The sequence below is a fragment of the mitochondrial genome of Citrus sinensis (genome assembly GCF_022201045.2).
Source record: "Citrus sinensis mitochondrion, complete genome".
Taxonomy (NCBI): domain Eukaryota; kingdom Viridiplantae; phylum Streptophyta; class Magnoliopsida; order Sapindales; family Rutaceae; genus Citrus; species Citrus sinensis.
Window position 1 is genome coordinate 116826 of NC_037463.1, and position 23710 is coordinate 140535.

The following is a 23710-nucleotide window of genomic DNA, read 5'->3' on the forward strand; positions in this document are numbered from 1 at the left end:
GGAGTTTGATACCCTCCGCAGGTAAGCTTTTCTTCTGTGATATTTCCTTCTTCGTTTGTTTTGGGTCGCTCCATCACTCACTCCGCTATAAGAATTGAGTAAGCCGATCTCGACTTCTCATAGACTGGATTGTCAGAATCTGCTCGCAAACAAACTTGCTTCTTGCCCATGTACTCGTAAGGTATCCCTTAATCTTTAGCCTCCTCTTGATCAGGGTTTCCCCCTTCCTTTAGTATTTCTAATAAATAGAAGCAGATATAGTTAACCGAAGGCCTTTTGACTGTTATAGTCTCTCGCTTGGACTCTTCTCACGAATTGGATTCGAACCACCACAACCAAGAAGGCCCTACTTGACCAAGCAAATAGTAGATCGTGAGTTCTTAGGAACACACACACCTCTATTAGGGGATCGGCTCGAACGCTGAACTTACCACTTTGAGCCCCCGATAGAAGGCTTTCCTAACAAAAGATGTCTCTCCATCAGTCTGAAACCTAAACCTCCGAATCCGAATAATGTGCCGTGCTGATCCTCTAAGAAAAGTTAAGTTCTGCAGAGTCACAAAGATCTTGATCCCCAAAAAGACTAAGGCGGTTCCAAGGCGAGGTCTTGTCAGAGCCTGATGTGCCCTGTACCTGGTCCTTGCTATCTCTTCTACGGATTTCCGCCTCCTCTTCAGAAGCGACATCCTTTTGGTGACTTTATGGGCTAAAGCGAATGAACGAAACCAAAGAGTCAGATTCGGGAAATCGGTAAACTAACCTACGGGAGTCTTAAAATCCGGTGGAACCGAAAGAACGCGAAGAAGGCCTGGGAAGCTTAAAGCATCAAGGACCACACGCGGAGCATCCATGAAGAGAAAGATTCAGCCGTGAAAATACGGGCCGGCATCCTTAGAGCGAAAGGGACTTTCCTTTGGGGGGCTTTTTCCATATCTCCCGAGCTAACTCAGTATATATGGATGGAACGAGAAGGACTTTTATGATATGACACAGGGCGAGGTCGAAATGGGGTGTATGTATTGTATTTCCCTCCTCACCGTAAGCTGCCTTGTCCCCCCTCAACTAGAAAAAAGATACATATACCATGGACTCTGGCCTAAGGGCCTTCGTCCCCGCGCAATTCAGCTCTTCTGTAACGGTAAGGAACCACCACTATCTTCTGGCTCTGAGGCGGAATTGGCATCGTGCTGCCAGAGGAAAGCGAATGTACGAGAGTCGCTTCCAACCCCCGCTTAGAAAGGAAAGGAAAGAGAAGAGCATATAGAGGAAGGGAATGAGATGAAAGTACGGAAATACGGACATGAGCCCGCACAAACAAGCTCTCAGGCAAAAAGAATTGGAAATAGGCCCACCCTTTTTCTAGAACTGTTCAGAAGAACAGATAGGAGAAAGCCGATCAACAGGCTACAGACACCACTTCTCGAGATCTCGCTTAGTCTTTGAATAGAGCCGCAAACCAGATGTTGCTGTGCCGGAATGATCTTGCCGTACCGCTATTACCCTACACGAAGAGAGTAGATGAAAAAACCAAAAGAAAGGTAATGGGGTACTCCATCGCTACAGATTACCGACACCTGCCAAAGTCCACTCGCTATTAGCTCGCTTAAATCTCTTCACTCGCATAGTAAACTGCGCTCCAGCAATTCAATGATCTCTGTGACTTAGCTATCAAGGTCACTCGCCGAACTCTTTCAGCCATGCAACACTATGCAGAATTGAGGTTTTTATTCCTCGCCAAGGCTTTCACAGCATCAGCCCTAACGGATTCGGTGAAGCATACTTAATAGAAAAACGCCAGGAGTTTCTTATTCTTCTTCAACCTTTCTTCGATAGGCATCGCACCCTCACCTCAGGTCATAATTACGCAATTGGCCCAGTTAGAGTTCTGACTATAGCTGCAACCTATCTCATATTGGGGAGAACCCTCGATCAAACTAGAAATATCATAAGAGAAGAAAGCGTAGAAAAGAAAGAACGTTTTGATTCGAGGCGGATCCCTTTTTTGTTTGTCTTTACGGGTTGAGTAAACAAAAAAAGAAAAAAGCTTTCTCGTTTTTTTTAACACACTCTAATGACAAAGCGTCCGTTCACGTCAGGGTCCGAAGGCTGCTTTGACTTTCATCGAGATTGGCTTGGTGTTCAGTGACTGGCCTTTCTCTTGTTGTTTCTATCAACATAAAGGAAATGTTTCAGTCACCGCCCCACAAAAAAAGCGTATGTGAACAAAAGCAAAAAGTACGAAGTACGAGAAAGGGGCAAGGGTCTGTCTTGGGTTCAATTCCCAAAGCTCCTATGTGGCGAAAAAGACTGAAAAACTGGTAAGTAAAAAGAGATGAAAAAGCGGTTTTCAAAAAGGTTTCATTGTTTTCATCTCAATTTTATGACAAATAAGGTCCGTTGTTTCTATAGTGGAAAATTCTACCCGTGTCTGCTCCTCGTTGCCTTTATCACTCTATCTTCTTCCATCTTTATGCTTCTTGGCAAAATGGAACTATTTCCGTTTTCCTTTCTAAGGCATTCATAGCCGCGGGAAGCCGCACCATCTCGTCTTTATTGATCAAGATGGGCTTCTCAGGTGGGCTAGCCTTGGCCGTTGCATGGTCTCTGAAATTATTCATTTCAGAATCGTGTAACATTTCGTGTAACATGATGGCTCCTTCGGGGGCCTCTGGCTCAGGATCAGGTGAGGGCGCTGGAGGAAGGGGCTTCAGGTGGACCGATTTATTTGGAAGCAGTTCCACTGGTAATTCCGAGACCAGCGTAAACCAACCGGACCCGACCTCTCCCAATCCTGGTGAACCCGCAGCGCCTATTGCGGAGGTTTATCACCCGTTACTGGAGGGCGGACAGAGGCGCCAAGAACTCAACGATCGTCTTGGTATTAACAGTCTAGGACGTTCTTTGTCTGACGAAGTTCGCGAGTCCATTTTGGAAACCCAATTCCTGATGGAACTAAAGATAGAGAAAGCACTTCGTTCGGACAGGTTTTCCGAGGATTCCCTCATGTATAAAAGGCACCAGATAAGGGGCATCCTCTTCTACCCTAATGGTAAGGCATTATCATTACAAACTTACACTAAACACATGAATATAATGGAGAACCATGGGACGCACCGTAGCCTTCCTTATCAGAGACTGATGGAAGCGTTATATAATAAGGAACTCGAGCTGGATGGAATTTAATTGACTTAATAGAAACATTGGGCAATTTACTTTTTTTTCTTCCAAAACCTTTCTTTTTTCGGTATGCCGCTCCGCGAGCAAGGAGTGCCACGCACGAGCGGAGCGAAAACAAAGCAAAGCAGGGGGAATTCTTCGTTGGGGGAAATCCTTTGATTGCGTATTGAATATAGATCCATGTCTTTCTTGTTCCACTAGCTAGGACCAAATTCTCACATGTCAGTTTCGTTATTACAACCTTCTTTTTTGATGTCAAAGACCAGAAGCTATGCGCAAATTATCATTGGATCTTGGTTGTTCTTAACAGCGATGGCTATTCATTTAAGTCTTCGGGTAGCACCACTAGATTTTCAACAAGGTGGAAATTCTCGTATTCTGTATGTACATGTTCCTGCGGCTCGGATGAGTATTCTTGTTTATATCGCTACGGCTATAAACACTTTCTTGTTCCTATTAACAAAGCATCCCCTTTTTCTTCGCTCTTCCGGAACCGGTATAGAAATGGGTGCTTTTTTTACGTTGTTTACCTTAGTTACTGGGGGGTTTCGGGGAAGACCTATGTGGGGCACCTTTTGGGTGTGGGATGCTCGTTTAACCTCTGTATTCATCTCGTTCCTTATTTACCTGGGTGCACTGCGTTTTCAAAAGCTTCCTGTCGAACCGGCTTCTATTTCAATTCGTGCTGGACCGATCGATATACCAATAATCAAGTCTTCAGTCAACTGGTGGAATACATCGCATCAACCTGGGAGCATTAGCCGATCTGGTACATCAATACACGTTCCTATGCTCATTCCAATCTTGTCTAACTTTGCTAACTCCCCCTTTTCAACCCGTATCTTCTTTGTTCTGGAAACACGTCTTCCTATTCCATCTTTTCTCGAATCTCCTTTAACGGAAGAAATCGAAGCTCGAGAAGGAATACCAAAACCTAGTTCACTCGCTGAGTCTCTTTGCATCCATGGCTGAATGGTTAAAGCGCCCAACCTATACCAACCTAATAAAGAGGCAAATTCGTAGGTTCGATTCCTGCTGGATGCACTTGGAACGTTCAGTTCAATTGCTGCTCACCAGAGTTTGCCAGTATGCTTAAAGAGGCGCTTGAATGCCCCATGAGAGACCTCGGGTTTCCGTGTATACACATTCAGGTATAATTCATGACAACGTTATAGAGGCATTCACTGAGCCCGAAATCCTTTCCTTTCCTCCTTGACTCTCCTAACGTCGAGCTAAGTGACTCTGTCATGCCGCTTCAAGTAAGAGAAGAGCGCAAGCCGATATGGATGCCTTTATGCGTATGCGTCCGGGAGCTCCCTATCGCGAGCCTAAACCATTTCATCCTCTCCAATGACGCATTGTCTGTGGCAATTTGGGGATTTTTCCCTTCCTATCGAGGACCGCGAAGAGCGTGAGCCCATACTTGGCACAGTTACCTTCTCATGATACAATACATCCTTACCAGGGTTAGCAGTGACCATAAGTATCTTCTGCGTAGGGTTAAAGGCACGGAGAATGTATTTGCTTGCGCCGTCACCATCTTAGAAGAAAGTGTTTTTTCCAATGTCTGAATGAGAGACTGCCGGGGCACTTACTCGTTATGAATGAAAGCCCTTCCTGCCTTATTTTCCGGTACCGGTAGCGAAGAGTACTCTAGCTATTGGAGTCTCTTATCGGATCCGTTAGCGGGTAGTAAACTTGGCAGGGAGAATAATACAATACGTTTGGCAGGTCAGGTGCCCGCCTATGCTTAGAGTTTAGTTCATTTTCGATAGTTGATTCGATATCAATCAGATTCGGGAGAAAGAGCCGCCAAGTCGTCACCAATATTATCTGAGGTCGGGATCAACAGTGCTATCCAGGCGGGTCACCCTACCCTATATAATAAATAGGTGGATCTCAACTTCGTGACTAACTCGGCCAGCGGCAAATGCAAATCATCCCAAAGTGTCTTCTTACTCGGCCTAGTTACCCTTCGGTAATTGGATCGGAAGGTAACAGGCTGTATCTATCCTATCTGGGTTCAATTCCTTGAGTCCTACCCGGAATTCCTTCGATGCTTGCTCGGAGCGAGGTCGACGTTCTGAACGGATGAAGAGATAGACATTTTCTTTTTGTAGGGATAGCCTCTTAACCTACATGAGTCATAGTTAAGCCTTTCCCTACAGGGCATGGAGATCGAAATCCCGAGGGAGCTATGTTTTCCCGCTGGGAAGAATCAGATAAATGGAAAGTCCTCATTCTCCATTGCAAGAGTTGAGGTGGCAGGTTCATGGTAAAAAAAGGCTTCGTTCGATCTCTTCGACTGAACCTGAAGGAGACTTCGATCATTCCACTTTAGCTTCTGAAGGAATCATGTCACTTGGAATTCCGTAAAGTGAATCTTCTCTTTCAGATCCTGGCCTTGGTAGAACTTGTCTTTGATTGGGATTTCGATTGAAAAGATGTTAGACCGCTTCCGCTTCCTCATGTGCCTAAGAAACCGAGGCAATCTCGATTAAAGCCAATTCCAGTTTTTCCTACTCAATCTTTTTTATATTTATAGAAATAGCACTCGATCAAAGGGGAGCATAAGCAAGTTCAGTGGTGGAAACCTCTGTAATCGATCGATGGGAAACTCGAAGCTGTCTGGGGCAGGAGGCAGGAGCAAACTCATATTAGGCACTGCCGCAGCATCCACTGGTACAAGGAAGAGGCACGATAGCGAAGATCAATCCATCTCAATCTACAAAAACGAAAAACATTGCCTTAGGCATGCAACCCCAAAAAAAGGATAGAAAGACTGCTCGCTCGAAGAAAACTCTTTTAGAGCCTGGTACAAGCCAAGCCCCCTCGATTCGGCAACAAGAGTCGGTTATGGAATAGTCTTTTGATCGGCTTTCCCGTTCTTGAGGACTTTCTGGCCGGTAGGCTTTATAGCGGACCTGCCCCGCTGACAGGGAGGATATGAAATAGATAATTATAGTTGCGCTTGCCTTCACTTAGAAACTCTACGCCCTATAGTATAGTAAGGCATGTTCTCGAAACTAGATTAACTCGTTCTTGTCTCCGGCGATTAACCTATTCCAGAGCAGTCTGGTGATTAGCCTATCTCGCACTACTCGAAGCCTTCGTAAACTCATTGTCGGGTTCTATTGTAGTGGAGGTTGCTGTGAGGGGATCCTTGTGCTAATGAAGATTGCTTCCAGTGATCGGGAAATAATAAATACAAAAACCATTGCTTTCTTTCCAACACTCCGGATAGGTGGAAGGATCTATGTTCATCCACAACTTCCTTTCAATCCACATCGGCAAATTTAGGCTTTCTCTACTGGGAGTCATCAAAGGAGGAATAGGCATACGCTGGTTCGATAAGCCAAGGAAAAACAAACAACCACCGCTTGGTTTTGACACTCAAGCGACCCGCCCTGCTAAACATCGATGCAAAGGTTAGATTTCATCCCCTCTATCTCCAAGCCCCTTTACTAGGTTGGGCAAGCTTGGATGCCCCTACTCACAACAAGTTGCTGGTCGGGATCGTGGAACTATCGCTCGAGAAGTAAGTAAGCTGGTCCTTGTTTGGTCATAAGGATAATCGTTCTTATTAGGTCTGGGGCGGCCGGTCCGGGGGTTACCCGGATTGGTAATGGCATAACCAGAAGAGGGGTAGGGGAGACAAGGTGTAGCGCTGGGTAGCGCAGCGCATCTGTTTCGGGTACAGAGGCGACGAGGGGTGCTAACCCGGCCACCCAACTCAGCAGGTCAGGGTCGGGCCGGCCATAGGTTCGAATCCTGCCACCTTTCTTGTGGATCATCCTGTGGTTACCGGATGATGGGAATAAAAAAGCAGAAATTTGGAAATGAGCACGAAATGTCAATATATGAATTGTTTCATTATTCGTTATTTCCGGGTCTTTTCCTTGCATTCACTTACAACAAGAAACAACCACCAGCGTTTGGTGCAGCACCTGCATTTTGGTGCATTCTTCTTTCTTTCCTTGGTCTTTCGTTCCGTCATATTCCTAATAACTTATCCAATTACAACGTATTACCCGCTAATGCACCTTTCTTTTATCAAATCTCAGGGACATGGTCTAATCATGAGGGTAGTATTTTATCATGGTGTCGGATCCCCAATTTTTATGGATTCCTTCTTTGTTACCGGGGTCGACCCCAAAGCCATAATGTCTCAAAACGAGGAGGCCATAGAGAAACTTTTTTTTTTTTTGTTCTCGAACTTCGTGAAGAACTCCATTCTATCTCTCCCTCGTTACGAACAAAAAAGTGGGTTTTTCCAGTTGTACACTCCCTTCGTTCTACGAACCCTTGTTGATTCTGAACTTCGTTCGCGAAGGAGCCGGACTTTTGCTTTTGACGGACCAACCCTTTTTTATGCGCCGCTTTACCCTGAAAGGAAAATCCATAGTCCTCTGGGCGCTAGGCGCTCCCGTGGTTCGCGAGAAGGAAAAAGAACTCATCCTTTGTTGCATCTGGCACGAGATGATAAAGAGAGAGCTTCGTCTATCGATGAACAGCGGATTGACGGAGCTCTTGGCATTGCTTTGTTTTTCTCTCCTTTCCTATCAGCGAGTTCCGATCCTTTTGTTCGAAATTTCTTCGTTCGTACCGAACCGCTTGCAGAATCAAATCCTGTTCCACAAGATCCTATATCAGCTATACATCCTCCTTGCATTTATGCCGGAGACGTCGCCAGTGCTATGGGCTTTGGCTTATGTAGATCCAAAATGATGAATGGGATTGTGGCACTCCACTCGCCGCCAATGCGAAAGGATGCCGCCGAAAAGAATGGAACGCTGCTTCGCTCTGCTGGATGCGTCGGATCCCGTATAACAAGCGAGCTTCTTACCAAACATGTGGGCGCTAAATGCTATCCTGCTCTATTGTTACGTAGCAATAGAAGCCCGCTCATGCTGCTTCGGCGGCGCTTTTTCGCCTTCTCTTCGCTCTGCACAGGAGCGCTAGTGAACACGGGGAGGGCGCAGGCGAAGCGTGTCGTTCGTAATGGAAAGAAAGATACCACTACTTCGCCTCTTTGTTGGACCGCCGGCGCGAACACAGTGGTCTCTGACCAGGACCAGGAACCAATTCGAATTTGGATCTTGACATGTTGGTGGTTTTTAACCGTAGGCATCTTGCCAGGAAGTTGGTGGGCTTATCATGAATTAGGTCGGGGTGGCTGGTGGTTTCGGGATCCCGTAGAAAATGCTTCTTTTATGCCTCGGGTATTAGCCACAGCTCGTATTCATTCAGTAATTCTACCCCTTCTTCATTCTTGGACCTCGTTTCTTAATATTGTGACTCTTCCATGCTGTGTCTCAGGAACCTTTTCAATACGGTCCGGATTGCTAGCTCCCGTTCATAGTTTTGCTACAGATGATACACGAGGAATCTTTTTATGGCGATTCTTCCTTCTAATGACCGGCATATCTATGATTCTTTTCTCCCAGATGAAGCAGCAGGCATCGGTCCGTAGAACCTATAAAAAAGAGATGGTTGTGGCGCGAAGTACTCTTGTGCACCTACGTCACTCGGCTCGCGCGCAACCCCGCCCCGTTATGTTATGGAAGAATTGAACTTAACTTATTGCTGGGCCGGTTATTCAGAGCCAGTAATTGGATGCCGGATTTCGCCCCGCAACTAGAAGAAGATCGCTTCGGGGGTCACTGTGGCGTGGCTGAATGTAGAGCAGTCCGCCCCTACAGCCTTTGATCAGTAGATTATTTAGAACTTCGGAAGATGGTCAAGGTTTTTATTCCAAGCCACTGCACTAGATGCGCATGTAGTCGTAGTAGTCGGCCCAGAATGCCTCCCTCTGTTCTATACTATAGAATAAGGTCAAGGCCTACGAGCTCTCTGTTTTTGTTTTATGGCAGAGATCTTTCCACACCAAGGAAAAGGAACCGAATCACAAAGATCTATTCACTTATTTGAAGCAGCATCGGAAAAGAAGCGGATGGTTCATGTAGCAGTGGAAGAGGCAGTCGCCTTTTATGAAGTCTGGGCTTTCGAGATCGAATCGTAGCCAAAGTATTTTTCCAGGTTTAGAAAGACTGGTTCGAAAGGACCAGGAAAGATCAGCTGTTCGCTCTTCTTCAAGGGGTGAGAGAGCAAAAGAGAGTAATGACATCGTACCGTAACCCTACCCTAGAAAGGGAAATTTGATTAGCTTGCTTGAACAAATCCGCTCTTTTCGAACATCAGGCCAACGGGCGTGAGATGAGATGATATTTGCTGTTGGATTAATATTCTGATCACTACGCTTTAGTGGCCAACGGGCGTCTGATCACTTCGCTTTAGTGGCCAACGGGCGTGAGATATGAAAAGAGTGACCCTGAGCATAGGCCGACGCATGCTCATTCTATTTTCCCATAGTGACATTCTCCTTCCTGATTCCAGAGCAGAGAGAGGAAATCTGTCTCATTCGGGGAGATAGTCAAGCATTTTGATACCGGGCTCAGAGAAGAAAGATGCAAAGGCAGGGATTGAGTGAAGCTCTTCCCCTCTCTCCAACTAGTCGCTTTTTCTACTCTAGTTCTTTATATACTCGCTTCAAGTATTCCGCTCGCTCTAGCTATCGCTTTTTCAAAGAAAAAGGTCTTACGCTACGTAAACTACGCTCTTACGCTTAATCGCTCTTACGTTACTTCGTAACTCTATAGTATTCTCATAAAAAAGCTAAGATAGATCTAATAGTTCGCGGAGAGGAACTGGCCAGGAGAATAAGAAGATTTGAGAAAAAGAATGATTCTCCCAAGTCGAGTGACAGGGCTTGACCTTTACGGATGGCTTAACTGATCTAATTAGAAGTACATCGCTAACAGGTTTGCTTGAAATACGCCTTTCAATCTCTTACCTGTTTTCCTAAGCAAACTCTCATCGGCTGGCCGGAAACTTGCCTCGAAATGCTCCCTCGACCTCTCTGATAAGCATGCTTCATAAGGAGGTCCCGGCACGTGAGACCTAGCTCGGGATAGATTATGCATGTAGGGAGGCACAAGGCCCCTTCCCCAGAAATGAATTGGTGAGCCGACTCTAGCTCTGCGATCATACTAGAAAGACGGCTTCTTGGTCATCATCCTAGAAGGCTGCCCCTATTTATTTAGACTGGAATATTTATACTGGAACTGGACCGACAACCAAAGTAAATTCCCTCTCGATTAAGGTCATTCCCAAGGGCTGCAGGAGAACTCCAACTAAAGATGGGCTTAGAACTTAAACTAACTTTTTGGCAAAGAACAGGTGAAGACCTTAGGACTTTAGGACAGGGGACGGATACGAAGTCTACTAGATGAGGGACTGGTGGGGAACTCCCCATGGCAGGAGGAAAAACTGTTACGGACACTGAAACTCCAGAGTCTTCCATGGCTTATCCAGAAGCAATGGCCTGGCCTGAAACTGGCTAAAAAGAAATGGCTTGCTAACAGGATCTGTAACAGGTTTCAAAAGATTACAAACTTGAAAGAGCTTAACTGTCGCAATTAGCTTCCCTGGCTTGCTTTGCTAGCTTCTACTTTAATGCAGAACTCCCAATAGCAGGAATTACACTCGATGGATTGGTGAAAGAACCTGGCTTTCTAGCTTGACCTTTACTCTTCACACGAAAGCTTTCAAATTCCCTTGTTTAGAGGGACAAAGTGACTCGAACAAAGCAAAGCGAAGAGGTTCTTTAGCGTAGGCTAGTCAGTTTACTTGGAGTAGCTTTCCCGCTGCCCTGTAAGTTTCAGTTGATCTAATTGCAGTTGCTTTGCCCTTTCTGGGGGTTTGACCTGTTGGAGTCCTAAGCTAATCACTTACATCCCTTAATTTCTTGAAAGCTGGAGTATCTCACGCGGGAGTCTTGAAAGCAAAGCCTAAAGATCCAATTGAATGTCCATATTCAGCCTTCTCTTTGTCAGAAAAAAGTAATTCGATTCCTTGGCTTTCTCTTTCTTTCCATGCTCCGAGATGAGTTGACTTTCGAGTAGTCGATGATTGTAGACAGGATTCTCCTATAGGTAAATCCTTGTCTTTGTTCTTTTTTTGAAAACTTTTATGATCTTTCTCGTTTCTTTCAAGTCTAATAGTTACGAGGCCATAACAGATGGTAAATTCGCGGTTTATGCTGGAAAGAAGGCAGAGCTAACCCTTAATTCTACTGCTCTCTAAAAGGCCTGCCTATTCTATTAGTCAAGCTTGGAGAACATAGTACTCGGACTTACTAGATGAAAGACCGTGATTGGTGAAGGGCTTAAAAGCGCCTTAGGTAGCTGCTATCTATCGGGTCTTTTCTAAGAGGTTAGGTGGTTGAGTCGAAGCGGAGAAGGAGACTAAGTCATCGGTCGTGCCGGGATTGATTTCCTACTTCCAGCTGAATGAGGGCCACACAGCCGTCAACCCTGCTGGAAGTGCTTTCTAGATCCAATCTCCTGGTCTTTCGTTCGCTATTCGAATGTCTTGACCAGTAGAAATGTACGAAAGGTGGTCTCGTCCTTTCCAACTAGTAGCTAGTAGCTCCGTCGTTGATCTCTCTCTCTTCCGGCCTATTAAGTAAAGTAAGTTAGTTCGAGATCGAAACTGGACCTGAGAGAGACTAGACTTCTAGTCTCAATCTTCCTATTGATCAAAGGCTATGCTATCTTTAACTCGACTCTAGTGAAGAGGCAGAGTTACCTCACGAATGGTATTTGAACCAATATCAAGCCCATCAATAGGGGACTATCCCATAACATAGGAAGTTGCTTCTTGGAATGCCGTCGTTCAAGCACAGGCTGACCACTGATTCAATCTTCAAACCAAAAGCCAGATCTTGCTACTAGAAAACCGAAGGAGCACACAAAGCAAACGAAAATCACCAAGCAACAACTACGTTGTTTGTGTAGGCGGAATCAAGTTTCAAATCATAAGATGACGAAGTGACTGCACCAACGAATCAAGCGGAACACATGTTTGATCCACTCTACGAACTGAAAGCGAAATTTTGCGAAACAACCACGCCCGGATCCGCAAGAATGGCTATGTAGGTAAGTGGATCCGCGCTATGATCGCTTTGAGTTCTGCTCGAAGGCTTTAGGAGTTTGAAGTAAAGGCGAGGGAGGACTCCTCCTCCGATCACTTAATTTTTTTATTAACCCTCGGACGTATATTCTTGACGTCCTTACCAAAACTTCCTTACCCAAGGGGAGTTATTTTAGCACCAAAAGGCTTGTTTTCTTGATCTCAAAAAGCTCAGGGCCGAGGAAATTAAATTGATGGAACCTGTATCATTAGGTATTGATCTAAGCTTAGAACGGGCTAAGAGGGTAGCCCACGAGCGAAGAACTTGCTGGGATCGAAGAACATCCTGAGCATAGGCTCGTAAGAGGGAAATGAATAGATGAGCTCCCCTTGCCTTGAAAGAAGCTAGCCGGTAGAAGAGACCGTCCTAAATGCTGCCGTGATTTTTTTTATAATGGAGCACCAGACGCTCCCCATAAAGACCTCTTTCCTGGTGGTTGGTGAGCCCTCTTCTGACTTGGCTACTTAACCTTGAAATAAAGAAACCTTTGGCGTAATAGCTCATCTCTTGAAGATGGACTGCGTATCGATCTGCAACTGCTACTCCAATTCCTTCTGCTGGAAAAAGTACTGGTGAAAGTGCCTGAACCTAAGCAGTGACTATTCTTTTTACTTTATTGAAGATTTATATTGAATTGAATAACCTTTCCTTTCACTAGCCTTGACTTTGAAATTCCCTTTTTTTTTAAAGAATCTCCACTTTTTCGGTCCTCTTCAAAGCGAAAAGCTAAGAGCTAAGAAGGAGGAGTCTTACATCGTTACTATTGCACTTTTTGGTTTATGTTGATGATCTGATCATTATAAGTTATCCGAACATCTCTATTTAATTTAGATTATGGCTGTCGAAAAAAGTGGAAGATCTGCACTCTTTACTCTTTATATAAATAAAAACGAAATTGGCCATGGGAATGGGATCTTAATTCACCTTCACACGGCGGAACTATTAAAAAAAAGAATGAAAAAGAGGAGGAAATATAACATTTTTTTTATAAAAAAGGGAGAAAGGCTAGAATATAGTACGAACTCCACCTCCTCCCCGATCAGCTTGACCAAAAGGCATAATCCGTTTTTGAGCATAAGCAAGCAGGAAGGAAGAGATCTCCGGGCAGCTAATCAAGCCGATAGGTAGGTCTCCCCTAGCAGCAAGCCCAATCTATCCTTCGTTAGCGCCCTTAGATTCCCTATTTAGATAGATCCTATTCTATGTTGATCTTTTTCTTGTCTATAGAGTGGCTGCAAAAAATGAAGGAATATCATTTTTATTTCTAAAGATAAAGGTATAATTATATGTATTGCACACATATAATATGAAGAGTATTAAGACAGCATCTAAAGGAGAAAAGCATTATAGCCCTCTGGTTTCAGGCTTTCCGGATGTCCGGAGTGAGTGAGAAAGCCACCGGTAAACTCGAGGTAGACTTTTCCATGACATACATTCGGCTTGACGGGATCATAGCCTTAGCCATAGACGGAAAGGAAAGCTAGGCCATGTCCGCTACAGAATACTGTACTCTAGCAGCCCCCCCCTTGCCTTAACTTTCACTTAAGGATGTCCATGTTCTTGTATTATCTCATTCTGAGTGGGACTTTTTTCAATATGTTTGAAGTTCCCTGATGGGAAGAAAGGTTCTGCCTGCCCGCGTTGCTTCCCCTTTTTTTTGAAAAGAAAAAAAGACCGGCAAAGAGCTATCCGCACATGAACCCACTAAGGGGAAGGGGCTTTTCTTTTTTGTTTTTCCAGATAAAAGCTACGTAGAAGGAGGGAATAAGGAATCTTCCTATACCTGCACAAGAAAAGTGAGTCGAGTACCTTGTACCTTAGTTAGACCTCTCGAAAGCCATCTCACTTGGAAGAAGCATGTCACTTGGAAATGCCATCCAATGGCCTAAACCGCATCTAATTAGGCATTCAAACTATTTGACTGATGTAGTAGTAGTAGCAGCAAAAAGGAAACTGACCCCCGAGCATAACCATAGATATTGGAAAGGTGCTTGGCTCGAAAGGTTCACTAAGCTATTCTTGATGGAATGAATCATTCTAAACTGCCGAGATCTTTGAAAAGACGCAATTTTTCGTGGGCTACATGCGGAATAAACGAGTTACATACTTGAAAACGAGTAAGATACGAGCGTAATAGTAAGACTGTCCGCGAGCACAGAGAGCGGGCTAGGGACGACTGATCCTGATAGTGAGAGACGGGGAAATAGTGAAGAGCAGCAGAACGTAAGAAGATATGGATATCTTCTATGAACTTGAATGGAACTTTCAGACGCTCAGCTCAGTTTCAAAGTGCAGGGTGGACGAAGTGAAGCTGAAGATATCCCTAGCTTCGGGAAGCGTCTTTAATTCAAACCTAGCTCTCCAAAAAGAAAGAGTTCCTCACTTACTTATTGGATTTGTGTTGTGGTATCGATTCAATTTAGCTCCGCGAAAAGCACACTTCTTTCAAAGGAAGACTCGTACTCGTATACCTGTCTTTGCGATTTCAGAAGGCGATCGGCCAATGGAGGAGGGAAGCAAAGCACAAGGAATCAAGGCTAGTAGTTCTCCAGACCCCAGGTTCTAAGGCAGCGGATCGGTTGGATACTCTCTGGCTCCCTTGCCTAAACTTAAGGTCACCGTCATATCTGTGATCAGGACTTAGAACACGGATTCCTCTTTTCTTTGAATTCTCCTCTTTCAATACTGAGCTCGCCTATCATTCTAATACCACTGGAACAATCAGATTCTACCAAAAAGATGGAAGAGAAAGATTTTGACAGAGAGGAAGCAGGATTTGAAGAAGACTTGGCAAGCGGGGAATCGAATCAACCCAAACTTCTACCTTATAGTTACTACCTTTGGTGTACTAATCACCCCCTTTCAATTGGGGTTTACTTTTGAGATAGTTTATCCAGTCCGACATCGTGAATTCACATTCACATAGAGTAACCTACTTCGCTTCCATAGAAGACCAAAGACACCATTCTTTCTCCTTGAGTCGATTCCGCGTTGGATGAGTCTAATTCGATGTCGAAATCGAATCAATATGCTTAAGACAGGCCCTTTGTTTAATTAATGGGTTTCGCCAAACACGAAACTGAACGAGCTCTTTGTGTTCCCTACGGCTGCATAGGTTCTTTATCTTTCTCCGGATATACTCTCAACTGCCTCCGCTATCCTATCAACGGATCAGTCAATATCAGTAGTGGAGGAAGAAGAGTAGTCCCCTGGTCATCAGTTAGTAGTTGAATAATCCCAGTAGTGGTCCTCTTGCCTAGCGGAGTCAGCCCTTACCCTTAATGGACAATGATAGGCAGACCAAATATTGCGCATCGCAGTCTAAGCGTGCTTGCTTTGCGCACCGGCGCAGCAGAATTAGAATCAGCTGGCTCAGATGAGTGGCTCTTGGCTTACTTCCTTGAGAAGGGCTTTCTGTAACTAAGAAATAAGAATTGTAGTCACCCTACGTAAAATCATTCTTCGAGCTTTCAGAAATCTCCTCCTTATCTTAGTGATTTAGGGTTCCTATTATAAAAATCAAGAAACCCAGAGAGAGCCCAGGGGCACAGATTCTCCTCCCCTCCTTATCGATCTTATATATAGATATAAAAGGAGAATCAATCAAATAGATGATTCTATTTGAATAACTATAGGAAGTATAATAGCAAGGATACTTCCCACCTTATTACTTATTAGGTGCTTCTGTTAAAACCGATGAAAATTCGTAAGAATATATCTCGGGTGATCCCATTGGGAACCATGAAGTCCTTGAGGACCATGTTCACAATGTTCTACACACAGAAGAGGACTTCTAAAAAAAACGAGGAATAAAAAATTGAAAAATAATAACACCATTCAAAAATAGAATAATAACACCATGAAAAAACTTGTTACTGTATATGAACCTACGTATTGTTGTTTACCAAGACTTGCTGAAATAATTGAAAGTTATTACTACCACAATAAAATTCTGTTTCCAAACTTAACTGAATTTGAAGTGAAATATATTATACAATGTATATTGAATTGCACATACACATTGTCACCTATTCTGGTTAAGTCAATCCCTTATCTGAAATCCTTCAGATAAGCAATAATAAATTTAATAATAGCCGCCTCATACGTATTAATTCTAATCAATATATAGAATTCTCACCTAAAGCTGGTGGAGACACCCTTGTCTTAATTGCTCTAGGTTTGATGATAAACAATAATATTATTGAGAATAATATGTTAAAGGAGAATATATCTTTTGGATTTAAAACGAGTTTGTTAGAATATTATGATTATGTTGCTACAAGCAGGAATATAGATAGGGTTTATATATCTGATTTATTTAGTACGCTATCAATAATAAATCGCCCGAAACTTTTGTTTAAACTTTCTAAAATGATTAAGGATGATAAGATACTAGATTTATTATCTAATTTCCTCTATTTAGATATCATAGATGAAGATGGGGTGTATGATGGGGCTATGAGTATACCACCCTCAGGTTATCTGTCCGAAGTCCTTCTGAATTTTTATTTAATACATCTCGATAATATTTTTACTAAATGCTTTCCAGAATGGAATTATACCAGGTATGTGAATGAGGTAATTGTATCATTACCCACTAATTATAGATGGAAAAGTGAGGATATACCTTTTGGCGGTTATGATTATAATCACTTTGAAGATTGTATGGATAAACTATTCTTAAATCTAAAAATGAAGTGTGGTAACATATTTAGTATCGATCAGGGGGGTCCCGTGTGCCTTGTAGTGGCGGTAAACTTTTGTTATCCCTAGAAGGGCAAATCCTACAGATATATGAGTAAAATAAATGCTATGATGACATCATTATTGTACAACATCGATATTATTTGGAATTTTATATTCATTGCACGTGGTAACTCTGGATGCAGGCTGGTTCCCCACGAACCCACCTCATCCCTATTAATGACTCAGATGAGTCAGTACAAAATCTTACATCTTAAAGATAGGTCTTCTAAAGAGTTCCTTAAGTCAACCATGCTTTGTGCATATCCATCATTCCTTTATCCCGCATCAGCGCGGTATTTAGCTTCCGCGGTCGTATCTATAAGTAGGCATCTCCTCATCATGAGGAGACCGTTACCCATTCCTTTGGCCACTATTCTTGCTAATAAATATAGGTCTCATATTTATAATCATCTCATAGATAGTCAAAGAATTCCTCAGAGGATTCGAATATTCCAATACCTTCGAATGATAGAATTCGAGGTGGGTTTCGCATTAATAGTCCCTAATATATTACGAAGGCGACAGCGGAGGTCCCAAAATATTTACGAGGGTTTCAGCAATTTCCTATGGAGGGGGTATGAATATGAGGCGATCTCTTACTACCAACGGGTATATAGAGCTAACATGGACTCAATGAATTTAGCTATCTGCATGGGTTTTCAAATCTGGTTCTCTTTACTTCCTGATATTATGCTTTCCTTAGAGAATTTAACTTATACCGAAATCTTATCCCCTTATATAGTAAATAGTGTCAGGGAAAGCACACAAGGATGGTCGGAGGATGTTATTAATCCTGTCGTGGATTTATACAAAAATAGTTTGAGATTTCTCATGCAGGCCCCCGAAAGTCTCATAGATGCCCCTCTCTCGGGGGAAGATATAAGCACAGACACAGAGTCTGAAACCTTAGACTCCCGGGGTATAAGACGAGAGGTTCCACTGCAAAGTGTAGCTAAGAAACTAATGGTTACCACATTTCTTGTTTGTCTAATGAGCAGTGTCGCCTATACAAACGAATTCGGAACTTATCTATGTCATCTATTTAGAGAAGGGCGGTAGGATTTCTTAATTAATTAATAGCGTAAACATAAACACCTATTGAGCTCCCTCTAACGGGAAAATGCCCTTCCAGGAGTTGAAGTGAAGAAGGAGCCCATGCGTCAGTCAGTCGTTGTTCCATATTCAGATTGAGAGGTAGATGTTCCTGATCGAGACCTCTGGGCAAAGAGGTAGGATTGATTTCTCTTTTGGTGACCCTTCCCGGTAAGGTAGAATTGTGATTTCTTTTCCGCTATCCCGTTGACGAATATATAGATCAAACAACGTTTTTCCGACATCACTCACTTTAAGAAAGATGGGATAGCATTTGACGATGTGGAACAAGCTGAATTGCTTGCCAGAGTTCCACCCCTGTGGTTTGCAAAAGCTAAACAATGCTTCTGATGACCCTGATAGTACCTTATTAGCAGTCTCCCTATCTGAGACTCCATATTGCTTATTATACTCATCAATCAGATCCTGAGTTACATCTTTGATAAATTCATTCCCGTGAGTGCTCTAATGCCTTCTTGTACGAAGCTAGATTCTCCTTATGAGCACTAATTGAAGATTCTAAGCAAGGTCAGGCAAACCCTCTTCTCAGGTACAGTCGCCCACATGAAATTCATGGTTTTCTTTAGGCCTCTAGATACATTTGATGAACTGAATCCCCTAGCCTATTCCGACGGATCTCTTTCTGTTTCCGTAGCAAAAGTCTAACCTACCTCATCTGGGGATAGAAACCATTCATTACATCTGCTTCGGGATAACTTTTTATCAAAAGGCTTCCTATTCGATGTTTTACCTATTGACTCAAGGTTACCTCAGACTCAAGATTCATAGGAACTGGGAACCTTTCCGTAGTGGGGATGAGGCTTCCGTTGTTTTTCATCACTAGTTATTATTTAGTAACAGGCTGTTCACCGGCGGGTCAGTAGGCCTTGACGAAAGAGAAAGAAAGGCGAACACTAGACTATCAAGTTATCAGCAGTTCCGGCCTGCTTTTTCACTAAGCCACCACCAGAATCCTCTCGCCTTGCCTGACCACTAACAGCTGGGAACAGATCTGCCTTTCCTGCCTTAGCAACAACAAGAGTGGAACTAAAATATAAAACTGGTACTAGTCCTTATCTCGGCTAGCAACCCCTCTTAAGTAAGTTCTTAGCAAGACTAAAGAGCTAATTGGAACAGAACTGATAGGAGAGGAAAGAAAAAGCCCCTATTACGTAAGCACCTTACCTGCTTGAATTCCGGAACAGGAACAGCTATCTGTGTTCTCAAATAGACATCAACTAGTTTCTTTCAAACCGGGCTAAGCTTGTAACATGTTGGCTAATAGAGGCTAGAAGTCCACTTGCTTCACAGACCTACTCCACGCCTCCCCATAGTTTCAGAGCCGGCCTTGGCCTGCTTTAGACCTTAGGTTTGGAGTTCCATATGCCACTGTATCCTATGATGGATGTCGTATACTCACTCCCTGGTCTGTTGGAGAAAAGAGCCTCCCCCCGTGGGGAGTGTCAAGCAAAGAGAGTCCTCCGCCTTACGAGATTGACCAAGATATTTTGGAAGTCTCCCTTGGAGAAAAAACCTATTTATGCAAAACCCGCGTTTGCGTGGTCTCGAGACTTGCTTCTTCATCAGATTCGACCTCATACTTAGTATGCCCAAACCCTAAAGAGGCCGGAGCCCGGTGAAGAATAGATTTAGAGTGACCATAATAGCGGTGCAACTTTTTTCTTTTGCTTGGATATAGATCGAATCTTTGCGTGACCTACCGGCCTCGTACTCTCCCGCCTACCCAAAACTAGCCCTGGGCGTAGAGTCAATAACTATTCTTCCAGGGTGTGCTACTGTTGAGTGAGTCCGACCTTCCCTCGAGAGCTAGAGATTTTTACCATGTCTTGCTTGCTTGCGGCCTACTGAAGAGAGTTTGTTAGAGTGATAAATTAACCTATCGAAATTAGGTATTAATGATTGAAAGCTGCTTGCCAAAGGGTCCCGATCAAAAGTGAGTGAAAAGTAAGTCCTGTTTTTGAGCAAATCTGATTCGTTCTGGGTCTACTACTTGTGTTTTGGGTAACTACTCTTTTCCTTCGTGCGGTGCCACTTTCCGGCATATATCAATTATAGGGACTCGTTTCGTGTAGAAGCAAGCGAAGAGATTAGTCGTAGAATGAAGATCCTGCTTGACTCTAAGGACGAGGCAACTCTATCTAAATGGGTTTTAACGACTCCTATTTTGATGATCGTATACGATTGACCAGGCCTCTTCTCTATAGAAGAAGACTTAGAAAGTAAGTTCTCTGTCTTTTCTTTCGCTCTTTGGGAGGCTATCTGGGTTACCGGTCCCTGGTCACTATTTAAAGTTAAAGTAAAGATCTAGTATCAGACGTTTATTAAGATTCTTTTCTATTTATTTTACGTTAAAAAAAAACGTCTACCCAGGAACTCTGAATCAGACGATTCTATTATGAATTTTAGGTGAAAAAGAGTATGATATGTATGATAAAAGAAAGACCTTTTCTCATCTTCCTAGCGCGGACAATAGGCTACTTTGCCAGTCCCCCCCCATCAATCTCTCAGGTTTGATTCGTATTTTGTTTTTATTTTTAAATCTGTATAAGAACCTCTGGGCATAAGACTCCTTCTTTTGCTAACGAAATCTTTGCTTTGTCTTCCCCTTCCCAGACTCTAAAGATAAAGTAGAGTAAACCCTCAGACTCTATCGAGTCAGTAACCTTCACCCCCCTTGCGGGGCAAGCAATCTAAAGGAACCTCACCTCTTCCTTTTACCCTTCTTCGCCTTCCAGCTTTGATCATCAATCAAACTTCCCGTATCGGAATGCTCTCTCTTTGAAGTGAGTCCTTTCTTTTCTTTGAAAAGGAGAAGTCCATCAAGATGGAAGAGCCACTACTCTGACTGAGCAGGAAGGGTATAGATTCCTCTGAACTAGAGTTCTGGGCCTATGATGACTATTATGAGCTCCAGGATTTCTATCCTATTAAGGCCTTCAATGAAAAAAGAATGAAAGACCGGCATCCTCCTTTTGCCTATTCCTATTCTTTATAGAATCGAATCTAAGAACACGCCGAAAAAACCCTGATAGCTAGGACTCTGATAGGTTTCTATCTAGTAAGACAAAGCCTTGAACCGGGTAACCGGAAAGAAACCACCTTAGTATTAGTAGCTTTGCCCTCTCACAGAGCCATCGGTATCCCTGATAGAAAGAATCAAACGTCGAATGGTCCGAATGAATGCTACATCAGGAGCCGAGTAGCTTCAACCCGGGTTACCCGAGCATCGTAACAGTAACAATACCAGTGGCCGAATCTACTTGTTATCTCGGGTTCCGAAACAACATTTATCCAGACAAGCCCATTGGCTTTTCGAGTATAAAAAAAGGTGGGTAGAGACTCTTCAAAGAAAACAAGGAATGCAAGTTCGATAGAGATAGAAAGAGCTATCATTGAGTGAACAACCTATTATACATCAATATTTGTTCGTAGATCGATATTGATTCCTCTGTTACTAGCTAGTGCGATAGGTAGAGATATGCATTTAGGAAAAGGGGCTAGCGAGTCAAAGCCAAATCACTGCATTTGAGATCAGCCAAAGAAAGTCTATTTTATGTATGTAACTCGATCTGGTAGGTATCGATTCAATCATAGCATTTACTATATATATGTCACCGTTCGATCTGTCTCTTAGCCGTTTTCGATTGAGGAATAAGACCTCATGATCGTGAAACTCACTTATTCTTAGAGAAATGATGTGTGCTAGCCTTCCCTTCCAACCATCGGCGTATCCGCTTCCAGAGCTTATGCTTTATCCTATCCAGTTTGTGAGTCTATTCCCTTTGGTTTCTGATCTCTCTGTCCCTCCCAACCATACCTCCCTTACCTTCTAAGGTAGGGGCACGGTTAGCCAATCACCTGGCATTGGGTCAAGAACTTAAGGAACGGGCTAAGGGGAAGATCGGGGATGGGTATCTTATTCAATTAGAGAGACCTGCCTGCAACTCTAAAGTAGTACCCTTTCTTTAGCAAGTCACTCAGTCTCGGCTGTCATCGAGAGTCAATCGTCGATCGAGATAGCGGCCAGGATTGTGAATTCGTCACAATTCAATTCGAATCCAGATAACTAACTGGGCACATGGCGAGAGATGTAGCCCTCCTCTCGTAATGGCAGCACCCCGCTAGCTAAGGCTGACCCCCTCACCTGGCAGGCCCGCCCTCGTATGGTTCGTGAAAGCCCGCTCTAGCCTGAGTCCCCTTCACACACAGAACTTTTCCTTTCTTATCTTCTTTCCGTTCAAAGGGCTTTAGCTGGTGTGGTATATATAATATATGAAGCTCCGCCCTGCCTGCGGTGCGGCCTTTTTAGTACAGTCAGGCGAAACCTACGTGCCCCTTGTGATGTGTCGATGTAGTACTTATGGAGAGAAGATTCCCTCTCTGAGGGGGAAGGAAGGTTCAGTGAACACTTAAGAAATTGAATTCATTGAATAAGTGAAGTTGCTTCACACCTGGCGTTTGATCTTTCGCTAGGAGCGAGGTTGTCCTTTGCAAGAATAGTTGGAACCGAGCCCCTGGTCAGACCTATGAGACTACTCGAATGGGGACTTTTCATTAAGGGAAGGGGGTGCAGAATGGTTATCAAAATCCTCCTAAGCTTTCACAGTTTTAGGAAAGGCCAGGCCCGCGGTCTCGCTATTCCAGATGATCAGGCTAGGCAAGCTAATCACACAATCCAGCTTCTCCAGCAAACCCTAGAATGTTCGCTAATGCTGCCAGCCTTTTTCGCAAATCTCCTCCGGGACGTCCCTAATCAACCAGATCCAGCTATACAACCTAATCAAGCCTGCTGCGTCAAACCTTCATTGAATGGGAATTCAAATTCGACGGCATCTAACTGCCTAAACCTAAGGCGAATACGTGAACAGAGACTTTTCTCTGCTGCTGTAGCTGCTAGGATACTAAAATTGTCTGCTTCAGCTAACCACACGGCGTCCACTCGCCCAAACACACGAACATACTATACAAAGAAAGAGAGGCAAGCGCTGAGTCTCAAATGAGATTACCCCTCTGATTCGTCACCCGCTGAGCTAACGTCGCGATTTAAGTTTTAGAAAGAGTCAATTAAGTAAAGAAAGATGTCAGTTAGAAAATCAGGGGACCCAGCCTCACTGACGTTAACGGATTGTCTACTATTTGCTCTGCTTCGGAAAGCCCTGTGGAGGTCTACAAAGAAAGGCACAACGCTTATGTTGCGTGCAATATCTTGGAATCTGCTTCGATATAAGTCGGATGGAGAGTTTTTAGGTAAAAAGAGAATAAAATAGCAGGGAGACAGAAATGGTTTTAAGTCGAATAAATGGCCAGGGCCCCGGAATCATAAGCAATAGCAAGATAGAAGCTTTCCAAATCCACACATATATAAGCTCTACTAAATCTAGATAACTAGAATTCCAAGAGACCTGAAATCTTGCCCGGAGATGGCTGAAAGAGAGCTTCGGAGGGGCTATGCTGCTTACTGTAACTGTCAATTGTATTCCCTTCCCCTTGCCGAAGCAGGACACACATAAAAAATAGAAATAGCAAAAAAAGCAGAAAGAAGGAAAAGAAAATATGGAGATGTTGGTCGACAGCATCCTTGCACTTTCAGTTCTGTTTGCGCAGTAGTATCGGCGATAGAAAGAAAGCTCGCATTATTTA

General features: G+C 43.6%; 2 protein-coding genes and 1 non-coding gene across 3 annotated transcripts; all 3 read left to right on the plus strand.

Moving 5' to 3' along the window:
- Positions 1-3396: 3396 nt before the first annotated feature.
- ccmC (cytochrome c biogenesis C) lies at positions 3397-4149 on the plus strand. The gene has a single exon. It carries the CDS (start codon positions 3397-3399, stop codon positions 4147-4149), a length of 753 nt encoding a protein of 250 aa, YP_009477457.1.
- Positions 4136-4221, plus strand: trnI(UAU). The gene has a single exon. It is a non-coding gene; the product is annotated as a tRNA-Ile (tRNA).
- Positions 4222-7016: 2795 nt separating this feature from the next.
- On the plus strand, positions 7017-8750 carry ccmFN (cytochrome c biogenesis FN). The gene has a single exon. The coding sequence runs from the start codon at positions 7017-7019 to the stop codon at positions 8748-8750; it is 1734 nt and encodes a 577-aa protein (YP_009477458.1).
- The last annotated feature ends 14960 nt before the right edge of the window (positions 8751-23710 follow it).